Here is a 12,326-nt window from a genome sequence, read left to right as displayed (position 1 = left end):
GCATACAAATACAAACTTGCACATAAGGGTGGTCCTTAAAACAACAACATAATGCGACATCGTTTTATTTTGTTCTACGTGCAAAATAAAGGCATCCACGAAATTTTCAAAAATCAAAAAATAGGGATCGCTATCAGGGTTTAAAAAATCTGTTTTTTTATCGCAAAAATTCTATCAAATTTTGACTTTGACCAGCTATTGAATTTTTGCGATTTTTAAGAAAAGTTTTGGTATTTTCAAACCTGAATTTTTTTTTTTAATTTTGAGATTTTCGTGGATGTCATTATTTTGTACGTAGAACAAAATGAGGAGGTGCCTCATACAGGACCACCCTAATACCCTCTTGGTTAAAGTGTAAACACTTTTATTTTGATAGCTTTGCTTTTACTGCCAATGCGAACTTTCTGCCAAAATTGTGTAGCAATAAAAGTTTGACCGAAACAAACACACAAATAGTAAAAAAAAAACTTAATAAAAAACTGACAGGACCAATGAACGAAACGAATGAAACAAACGAGCATGCAATAGTAGCGCCAAACAGCAACAAACTCTAATATGTAGTTAGTTGTTATGCGAAACTGTAATAGCGCCTAAAAATACGTACATTCACACATACATATATACGTACATACGTAATAAATTTCTAAGCAATCAAATGTGATATATCGCGTTTACGTGTTGTTGACTCACTAACTGAATGCCGACAGTTGATGGCATTTTTTTTTTTGTTGTTGCTGCTTTTTTAGGCACTACATATTTTTTATTGTATCTGCTGTACATATGTACATATATTTATGCTTTGCTGATGCAGAAAATGCTTAATTTTTCTAGCGCCACAGTTGACTTGTTCGCCCGCTGCACGCGCCTATCCTAGCATTTTTTACGCCACTCAAAATTTTCCAGTTCACCACTCACCGCAGTTGCCATTAAAATGATTTAGCGTTACAGTCATTGGTCTATTAATTTTTTATAACATTTTTAGTTGGTGTTGTCGTTAATAAAACACAAAAATTGCTTTAAAGCTGTTACTGTTGCGCTCTTTTAGGCGTCATCCTTTTTTTGCTTTTTTGCAGCGCGCAACTTTCGCTTGCTCTTGTGTTATAGTTGATTTTTTTGCAAAATTACTAGCTTGATATATCTATTATTTTACTCATATACGTATGTCGGTATGTAGGTTTGTATGTGTATGTGTTGCACACATAAAGTACATGTCATTATGCTTGATTGCCTAAAAACAGGCAATAAACTCAAGTGATGTGTAAATAAATAGTTGTAACATATTTTGTAAAATGCATGCGACATTTAAACAATTGCTTTGCATACATACTACATTTGTTTGTGTGTAGATATTTATTTAAAGCTTTTTAACGGGCGCACACATCTATGATGAAGATAAATTTGAGTGGCAATAACTATATTTACCACAACGAGTTTTTCCCAACTAAAAACGGCATGCAAATAAAATTATTCTAGGAAATTAGTACTGAAATATTGTGAGAGTTTTTAGTTTTTAATTTTCAGTTTGAAAGCAGGCAATTAAGCCAGTTACTGATGATGCATTTGAGTTATATTTCCACAAAATATATTTGGGGCTTGATAGTTTGCTTTTCCACTTCCTCTTCTCATTTTTAAAGCAAACGGAAGTCGTCTGCATTACACGCTCAGTGCTGCGTGGGAGGGGATGGGTTCATGTTATCAGTTTGTCACCAACAACAATTTATTTTTATGCAAGATTAAAAAAAAAACATTTATTTTCGATTTTTATATTATAAATTCAAAATAACAATTATTTTTTATTTTTATATTGTAAGCCTTAGATAACATTTATTTAAGACTTTTATTTATAAAAGTCATCAATAAAAATCATTCAGTGACTTACTTTTAAAAGTCATCAATATAAATCAGTCACCGACCTATAATTTTTAAATCATTCTTATTTTTATTTATGACTTTTACAAATAAAAGTCTTCAATAACTGTTATCTAAGACATATAATTTAAAAATCAAACATAACTGTAATTTGCAGATTATTTAGATGAAAATAAAATATAATTGTTGTTTCGGATTTATAAAATTTAACTCAGAAATAAAGGTTATTTAAGGAGTAATTAAATAAAAGTCAAAAAATAATTGTTAAAGAGAGTGATTCAGAGCTAAAATTTCCTTCCTCCACAGAGCGATTGACTCTTTGAAAGTATGGATGGGTTTCTATCCGATGTGGTCTGGCCTCTTAAGAACTGTAGCTTTGGAGCTGAAACCTTTTCTTGGATTGGTTGCTTGAATTGGCGTGCAGCTTTAAAACAGAGACCGAAAATAATGGTCCACAAGTGTAATGTTTTAATTTTTCTATCATTAACTTTCGGAAATAAAAAAGTGAGTTCAAGTAAGTTGAGGTGTGTTCAGAAGAGGTGAGTTGAAATCAAGTGAGTTAAAGTTAGGTGAGATGAGAAGAATTTAGTTGAGGTGAGATCAGTCGATGTGAGTTGTGGTGATTTGACGTGAAATGAGTTGAAGTGAGGTCAGTTAAGGTGAGTTGACTTGAGGCGAGTAAGGTATAGTAATGTATTTAGCCATCTACAACTAAATACCTAATTTTTTTTTACTTGAGTGTTTAAACAACTCCAAATACTATGTGTTTGATATTTATTAGGATGATTGACTCGGTCTTTCCAAACCGGTTTCCACTGGTTTTGGGGTATCTGTAGGCGGCGTTTTGAAATATTCATTTTTCGAATATCAAATGAACCGGATTTTTTATCGAACAAACCGGTTTTTTCTTCGTTTCATACAAATCTTGACCTCAATAAAAGTTTTGAGTTTTTCGAAGTTTTCAAGTCTTTTTTTTAGTTTGAGGGAAACCACAAAATAGTTTTAAATTATATCCTAATTTATCTTGGGATGAACAGTATATCATATTTGCTTCCAATAAACGAATGTTTGGCGGTTAAATGTTTTCTTTGTGTTTGACCGAGCTTCTCCTACAATTGGTGTTCTGCTTCTTGATGTTGTAACACAACTAGAGATCTACACTTTTTCTCCACCTCCAAAGAAGCTTTTTTATGTCAGAAGTACACTCGAAGGTATCAAACAGAAATGCTAAAAACTTCGTATACAGTTATAGCGAACGATTTATTATTTATAAGTAAAAATAAATAACTCTTGACGCCACTTTGATAAATAGTTATTTTCGGTATCTGCTTTAGAACCACAATTGAAACCCCTGACCTGCCCCGACCTGACCTGAAAACAGACAAACATAAAAACACCAGAAAATATGTATTTCTATTACATCCGAAGCTTTTCTTAAAGAGAATCGAAAGACATGTTAGTCACATTTTTCGTGACCGCTTGTACTGTTGTACGTACCTACGTTTTTTTCCACAGACTCAGTTCCCTCAACCTCAGAACAGGCATTGAAGCACGTTCTTTAATAAAAAGACCAATCGGTGGAAAATGGCAGATGGTGTTCAATAATTCCGCTGGTTATGATCTGATTGGCCCCGTTATCGCAATGCCGACTGATCTTTAAACCAAATCTAGTGCCTCTCCATTTTGCCGCAGCGTTTTGTCTGACTGCATTGTAATTGGCATGCATTTCTAAATTCAAATATTGTGAGTAGGAATGCCACCTAATTTTATTTAAACATTAGAAGTAAATTTAACCTACATTTAATTTTTATTAATGCTGTGCCCTTAAATGCTGACACTTTCAATTACCAATTATCTCGCTTTGTGTACGCACTACAGGCAGCTGCTTTTACGCAAAAATATATACTTTGCGCTTTAAAATAAAATCTCTTCAACTTCATTATCGTTTAAGTGTGGGCGAGTTGTAGTATTCTCCAGCATCACCAACAGCATCACCAGCAGCAGCAGCAGTTAACAACAGTTGGCCACACTTGCCAGCTGTGCGTTGGTTGCCTGCCATTTTCAAGTTATTTGATCACATATTTTTGCCATAAATTGCCAATATTGCGGTCGACCCAGCCAATATTGACCGCACTTTATGTTCGAAAAATAACAAAATATTTAACGTTAACACACAAAGGCAGCACTTAAGTGAATATGTGTGTGTATGTATGGATGTGCGTAGAGATGGCGCTGGCATTGCCACAAGTGTTGCAATATTTAATAAATATTTCAAGCTGCACAAATTATAATGTTAATATGTACATGTGTGCAAGTATGTGTATAATTACTTTGTTAAGAAAGCGCTAAATTTTATACGTATTTTTAAGAATATTTTTTTGTGAAGTCAACTCTTAGTGCTTGGCATATAACTGGCGCGCTTTAATGGCACGAGGCACAGGGGTAGCCAACGAATTTTTTTGTTTACAAAAAAATTTTATCGAAAGTCTTCTCTTTGCAGAAGTTGTTATGGTGGCGCTATTTAGTGAAATATATGTATCTATATCCTGCTGACACTTAGCAATTTCCGCTTTATAAATTTGTCAAATTATTATGGTTTTTGCGCGGCCAACTCAAAAGCATGCTTATAAATATTTATGACTTAAAAATTATTCAAACTCTCAAAGTATATTTGTATATATGTATATACGTGCATTAGGGTGTCTCACAAAAAAGTTGCAGTTTTTTCACCGGCAGTATAAAATGCAGGCGCCGAACATAATACTTAGTTATTGATGAAACCTGTCATAGAAAAATTCGATTTCTTTTTTCATCGAGGCTCAAATTTGAAAATAATTTTTATTTGCAATTTGTATGCAAAATTAAAAAAAAATTAAAATTATTTTTGCTTTTTATATTATATGTCTTAGATAACAATTATTGAAAACTTTTACTTATAAAAGTCATGGATGAAAATCAGTCAATGACTTTTACTTTTAAATGTCATCAATATGTATAAATCAGTCACCGACTTTTATTTTTTTAATCATTCGTATAAAAGTCATTAACATTTTTCGCAGTTAAGAAGGTTTTGGGAAACGAAAGTTTACTACGACTTATACAAATGACTTTTATAAGTATGATTTAAAAAATAAATGACTCTTATAAATAAAAGTCTTAAATAACTGTTATCTAGGACATATAATATATAGATAAAAATCAAAAATGATTGTTATTTTGGATTTATAAAATGAATGAAGGAATAACGGTTATTTAAGGAGTAATTAAATAAAAGTCCAAAAATAATCGTTAAAGAGCAATTTTTTTAATTAAAAGTTGTAACCGTTACGATCCCTCATAAAATGTGTTATATTAAAAGACGGTCCCTAAAATATTTCATGAAAAATAAACTACTTATGAAAGTCTAATTTTTTGATTCCGTCGAATTTTTTTTTTTTTTTAATTTTTATGCAGACCTAATCTTTTCTCGCCTGAGCTGATTTAAAAAAAAAAATATATTTTTTAAAACTAATTTTGTGTATGTATAAAAAAACTTGATTTTTGTAAGACTTCAATTCGGTCCAGCTCAGTTAAGGCCTAATATTTTTCCGAACTTTTTTAGCGCAAGTCTTAGAATATACGAATTTTTATAATTCCGTTAGGAAAACATAACCTGTTTTTTTTTTTGTATGTATGCACCCTAATGTATATTTGTGTATGTGTGCCTTTAGGTTTAGTTATATTAGCTATAAGTTATTGCATTAATAAAATAATGACTATGCCATAAATATTATGTCATTAAAAGTCATTCACGCTTACCTATTGACAGCCATAGAACCACCCACCCACCCCCCTCCCCACACACACACACACACACACTGACATTCCAGTACATTTGAAATTCCTATACCTAGGGGAATTAAGAAAGAAGTGCAAATATCTTGTCCTTCGCACTTTCAGATCATAAAAATAATGTGTCCCCGCCGCTGTTGTTGTTGCCATTAAAAGAATTTAATACCAGTGTTTTTCACTCTCTGTCTCTTTAGCGTATTTATGACTCGCTTTCAAGTCAATATTAAGACATAAAAATTTGTTATTTATTATTATTTTTTCTGACGGGCGCAAAGGCTGGGCAAAACGAACAGCAGGACTTGCAGAGTTGTCGAGTGTGCAGGAGGAAGCCAACTGGAATAGCCATAAATTTTTGCAAGCTATATCTACCACACTCTTCTTATTCGCTTACATAAATACATGTGTGTATACATACATATATTTGTTTCAAACAACCCCTGCTCTGCGACAATTTTTACGAGAATTTTGATTAGCCTTTAATGGTGCGTAATGTACATTGCTGAATGCATTTTATTGGGTGTCACATTTTCGAAGCTAATGATTTGCGAGGACGGTTTATAAGACAATTTTCTTTTTAAACTTAGTTTTTGTTGCTTTATCTCTTGGCTTTTGAAGTACGTAAAATTAGCTGAGAAAATTCTCAATTCCGGGATAGCGGAATAAATTCCCAATTTTTTATTTTACTATTTTTTCGTAGTAAATACATTTTATAGGTCGGCCAAAAACCCCTGAAAATGCAATTTAGGATAAATAAAAAATCTTTGGTATTACAAAATGGTTAAATGAATAATAAAAAACATTCCAGTCCGTTTATTATATTCGTATCTGGTGGGAAAGGTTTAAAGGCAGACAGTTTCGGCAAATGGTAGATAAGTGAAACTATCAGCGTGAATACGACCAGAATGGGGTGTAACATGTGACAAATTTATCTAGGATAGGCATCCACTTCTCCACGGACACAGGAAAACGTGCGCGAAAGACACATAGCTAATATCCGATATACTGGTCCTCCGTCTATCATTTGTGGGGGGAGGTCAGCAGCGGCGCCTAATTTCTATTGGATCAGCAGGTTAAAAGACGAACACAATCGCCCCACGGGAACGCTAAAGCATCGCCGGCTTTGTTAGAGCTACTTTCCGGACGAAAGAATATTTTGAGCGCATTTAGTTCTCCTGTGCAAGACGTCTCGCTAGGGTGATAGGTGCGCGTGATGCCTTAGCATTTCTTGAAAATTGAAAGAGTATTTTTGACGAAGTTATTTGTTCCCTGACAAGTAAATTTGAAATTGAATCGGCAACGTTTTATAAAACTTGAAAAAAGTTCATTCTGGGTGAGACAGTAGATTTGAAGAAAATGTAAAGTTTTATAATGGTGATTATTTTGACGAATGCAGACTCAATATCGATAAAGATATATCGCTGTGCATAATGAGGCGTACAGGCATTTTCGCGTTAAAACGAATTGTGTGTGGGACTTGCTCGTGAGTATGTACGCTTCATTAGATTAGATTCCAGGGTCGTCATGGTCTAACGAGAGGACCTTTTCTGTTTTGCCTAGGGTGAAAAATTATTTGCGCTCGGCAATGCATCAAAAGCGGCTCAACCATCTAGCAATATTGCATTTTTAGCCATGAACTCATGAACGACTTCATTTCTCGAAATTCAAAACGAATGGCCGTGTTTTCACTGCAGAAATAAAATTTTTTCGAAATTTGATTATTAGGAGAAAACGTGGTGAAAGTATCAAAAAATCTGGTTTTTTGCAATATTTGAGAAGCTCTAGCAAGAAACCAAAAGGTGATAGAACCTTCCACTTGGGCTTAAATTAAAGCAAGAACTCTTGACAACTATCTCTGGCAAATCCATTCGTGCACCTTGACTTGATGGTCACTTATAGTCATTTGTTTTAATAGCAAAAACTGGCTTTGGCGAAGTTTGAGTACCTACCGCAATTAAACAAAAAGTGGTAGAATCTTCCACTTGGGCTTAAATTAAGGCTTGAACTTTTGACAAAAACCTCTGAAAATACCATATCTGGATCCAATAAATGACTATTAGTGCCCATAAAGTCAAGGTGGATGAATGGTATTCTCAGGGATAGTAGCCGAGAGTTCTAGCTTTAATTTAAGCCCAAGTGGAAGGTTTTGTTTGTTTGCTAGAGCTTCTCAAATATTGACATTTTTTATACTTTGGCCAAGTTTTTTTCAAAATCTAAAGCTGATGGAAACTTTATACTTACAGATTCGCAATCAGCCCAAAAAAGTCTATCAAAAACAGCTTTTACATTTTAGGAAACCAAATCAGTTTTGCCATGTGTTATACGCGAAACAAAAACTCTTTCTAACGCAATCTGTATCTGTTAACCTTCTCAATTATATCAGCAACCTATTTTCTTTACCTCTATACTCTTGCCGCCAGCAGAGCTACCCACCCGGCCACAGGGCGTTTCGCCGGCCCTGGGTGTGACAACCTCTTTTGGGGGATCTGACAAATTAACCAATTTTTAAGCATTTATCAAGCCTTTGCTTGGTTTCGGTAATATACTTTTTCCGCTTAGTATTTCTTATTCAGCACACGAAATTCTCTTTTTATTTTAGTTAAAATTCACGAAGTGGTCTGTTTTCAATGGCTGTTAAACACAAAATAAATGACTCTGCTTGCTGCAAATTTTACAGAAGTCTATTAAGCGATGGCAGTTGACGAGAGCCACTATCACATTTATAGTTACTACACTGCGACGTTGGGTCTAAACTGTCCTCGAACTTATCACAAGACTTTTTCTAGCCCTAAAGTCGAAATGAAAACCAATGGCTTTAGGGGGGAAGAGAGTTTATGTTCGTAACCACTGGCGTTACAGCGTTCTCAGATATGATTGCCTCCGTCTAGCAACCGTATCAGGTACAGTGGTTTCTTGGCGCCCTATCGCTGTAAGGACAGAAGTTATCTCAGCTAATTATTAGGTAGTTCACGTGAACTCGCAGCCTGCAAAATCATCCCTCAGTGTACCTGTTACGCTCCTAATCCTCTAGGAGTTGTAACTTGCTCTAAGTTTTCTTCTACGACATGCTTGTCAGCTGAAGCCACAGCGTAATCTCTGCATTGTTTTATTATGCTGGAAGTAATACTTACAGAGCCAAGTGTTTTAATCGCCGCCCGGCTATACCATAAAATAGAAATACTGATCCTAGCTAGCTAAGATTTGAAATTATTTTGCTTCTTTGATAGCAAAATTCTCCGCCTGAAAAGTACTGGCCAAATTGGGTATTCGATTTGGAGGTCAGTTGAGAAAGCCCCCACCTCTACGCCACACACTCATTTTTGGACGCACCACCCGCCCATTTCGAGCCTCTTCACATCGAAACCCCAGGCGCTCAGAGGTATATTTTTTACATGGAACTTTGCAAAGCTTTTATCGTGAGTTCATTTAAACTGTATTCCAAGGACTTGTGTCCACTTATCGATTGAATCGCAGTGTATAGGAAGCGTGTGTACATCTGGATAATATTTTCGCAAAAAAATCATAGGAAAGTTCAAAATTTATAAATCTTCTAATTTGTTTTTCACTTTTTCTCCTTGCAGGTGGCCTACAAATCGAAAATAGTCGCGAAGAGGATCAAGGCAAATACGAGTGTGTCGCTGAGAATTCGGTTGGCACCGAGCATTCGAAAGCAACGAATTTATATGTGAAAGTACGACGTGTACCGCCCACATTTTCACGCCCACCAGAGCCCATCAACGAAGTGATGCTGGGTGCAAATTTGAATTTATCATGCATTGCAGTGGGCTCGCCCATGCCGCATGTAAAATGGATGAAAGGTGAGGAGTGCTAGAAGAAATATATATATCGCAAAAAATAACAAATAAAATATTTATTCTTAATAAGGTTTTTTTTTGAATTTTTGTCATAATTCATATTTTTATTAAGTTTGTCTATCAAATCAAAATATTTAAAAATTTTATTGCGTCCCACAGGTGCGCAAGATTTGACTCCCGAAAATGATATACCAATCGGCCGTAATATACTTCAGTTGACGAATATTCAACAGAGCGCTAATTTCACCTGCATAGCGGCCTCGTCTTTGGGGCAAATCGAAGCAACGGCGATGGTGAAAGTTCAATGTAAGTGTTGGCTTCTTCTTGTATTAACATTTCTTTCTTTTTAACTAACATTTCTGTGTTACTTTCTTTTCCCGTTTTTTCTCAAACAGCACTTCCAGCTGCTCCTACGGACGTGCAAATCTCTGAAGTGACCGCCACTTCAGTGCGTTTGGAGTGGTCATACAAAGGCCCCGAAGATTTGCAATACTATGTGATACAGTACAAACCGAAAAATGCAAACCAGGTGGGGTTTTAGTTTTAGTTTGCAAAAAAAAAACTAATTCTTTCTTAACCTTAACTTTTTTTAAAGCTTAATTACAAATACAGCTTTCAAGTGCTTTCAATGAAAGTTTGCACCCGAATTGGAAATTGTACTAAACCTGTACCTGAATACATATATAATTCTTAGCTAAATATAATCTTGTTAAAAAAGCTTTCACATATAAAGTTCAAAATAAAGTTTCATTTTAAGCTTTCACATGCTTCTAGTGAAAGCTTTCAACTAAACAAAATTTTACTCTGTTCTGAATATATAATTCTTATTTTAAGAAGATTTTTATAGAAAAGCTTTCACATATATACAAGCAAAGTTTCAAACCTGGCTTTTGTGTTTTGGTTTCTACTTTTGGTAAAAACCGTAATAAAAAATAATAAATTTACTATAATACCCTGAGCAAAACAAAATATAAAATTCGTTCCCTTCATTCTCTTGTGAGCTTTTTTTCTCGCTCATTAAAATTTTAAGCCTAATATTCCAACCTATGTTTTCAACTTCAATTTTTCACAGGCTTTTAGCGAAATCAGCGGCATCATTACAATGTTCTACGTTGTGCGCGCTTTAAGCCCATACACTGAATATGAATTCTATGTGATAGCGGTAAATACGATTGGACGTGGACCGCCATCGAAACCAGAGACTTGTACCACTGGTGAGACAAGTAAGTGGAATTTTATTGATTTTATAAAAATTAATATCTACTAGTCATATTTTAAGTAAGATACAAAAAACCATTGGTGAAAAGAAAATACTTCAGAACACTGGCTCGTATTAAGAAGTTCCATGGTATATCATGCGTATGTAAGCATCATTATTACACTTCAGCTTATCTGAGAAACAATTAAAAGGCAAAATTTGATGAAGCAGCTGAAAGCTCGCATAAACTTTTGTCAGAGCTTTAAGCTTCTTGCAAGCTTTTGAAAGATATGTGTTCTATCGAAAGTTTGGAATAAAAAAAGATTTTTATTAGACATAACAGAGCTTTTAACATAACAAAATTAACCGGAAATAATTTAACGCCCAAAAGAATATACTAATTCCGTTTAGACAGTAGAAAAGCACAACTTACGAATGTGTGTTTGCTCTTAAAATCCTTAAGGTTAGACACAAATATGCAGCTACAATTTTATTTAGGATCAAATTATATAAAAATTTTTGTAGATCTTTAACAAGAGCTTTAAAAGCACGAAAGCTTGTGAGTACAACACTAAGCTTATGCATAAAAACTATGTAAATATATTCGCAAAAGCTTCCAAGCAGCACCAAAAATGAGCAAATATGCGGCAACTGATGCGTTTCTAAAAAAGCTTTTGCACTTAAACTTTCACTACAGCAAATTAGATGAAAATGTCGGAAAATCTTTAAAACGTGTTTCAATGCAGTGAAGCCTGGGATTAAATTATTTACAATATTTTCTTTTACTTAAGAAGAATGCTTACAAAAGCTTCAAAGCAGTGTAGAGGCAGGAGAAAATTTATTACCAAAATAAGCTTGTACAGCAAGTTGGTTTCCGTCAAAATATGTACGAATATACATAGATTGTTAGAAGAGCTTAAGCAATAGTTTTAGAGCTTTAAATAATATAAGTAAACGGGAGCGAAAGCTCAAGCTTGCGATTCGTTTCTAAAGAAGGTTTTGTGCCAAAAGCTTCAATATCACCTGTTAAATTTAAAAAAAAACCGGAATAACCAAAAATATATGATCGAAATAAACTGCTGAAAAAGAAAGCAGTGAAAGAATATACTTAAAAGCTGCAGTTAGTGCAAAAATAACAGAAAATGATCACAACGGTACGTTACCAAAGAGCTTTCCAAAAAAGCTTCAAATAGTTGCCTTTGAAAGTACATATTAGAATTTCCAAAACTTTTTCAAAAGCAAAAATATAGAGCAACAATGACAGAAGGTACCACCAATAGTTCGTTTTCAAACGACTTTTCCAAAAAAATTTCAATATTTATTTACGAAAATTGCATATTTTAAAGAGTAGTTTACACAGGTACGCTTTTAATAGCTTTATATTCAAAAATTGATTTATGCAAGTTTTCTAAAACTTCAAGGTAGTTGTTTTAAAAATAGCAGAAATGGCGAATAAAGATGCTTCGTTTCCGAACAGGTTTTCATAATTTACCACGAAAAACACATATTTTAATTAGCTTTGTATTTACAAAACTTATCCGTCAATTTTTGCAAAAACTTTTTGGTGTACCTCGAAAGTTTGAATGTGTTGCAGCACAAGTATTGCGGAAGCGATT

At 34.1% G+C, this 12,326-nt stretch overlaps 1 protein-coding gene across 1 annotated transcript in view; it reads left to right on the top strand.

The window, feature by feature from the left end:
• The window catches only part of LOC108360477 (tyrosine-protein phosphatase Lar-like), a gene marked incomplete at its 3' end in the record, with an annotated part of 113,605 nt that overhangs the window by 66,047 nt on the left and 35,232 nt on the right, over positions 1–12,326 (top strand). Inside the window, exons 5-8 of the mRNA XM_017612756.1 lie at positions 9,279–9,515; positions 9,672–9,818; positions 9,908–10,041; positions 10,585–10,726. Of these exons, the coding sequence (XP_017468245.1) occupies positions 9,279–9,515; positions 9,672–9,818; positions 9,908–10,041; positions 10,585–10,726 (660 nt within the window). The remainder of the gene's footprint in view (positions 1–9,278; positions 9,516–9,671; positions 9,819–9,907; positions 10,042–10,584; positions 10,727–12,326) is intronic.

The sequence above is a fragment of the Rhagoletis zephyria genome, unplaced genomic scaffold (genome assembly GCF_001687245.7).
Source record: "Rhagoletis zephyria isolate East Lansing unplaced genomic scaffold, Rhagoletis_zephyria_1.1 Rzeph_scaffold_00579, whole genome shotgun sequence".
Classification (NCBI taxonomy): domain Eukaryota; kingdom Metazoa; phylum Arthropoda; class Insecta; order Diptera; family Tephritidae; genus Rhagoletis; species Rhagoletis zephyria.
This window is presented reverse-complemented; position numbering and strand designations above follow the sequence as displayed.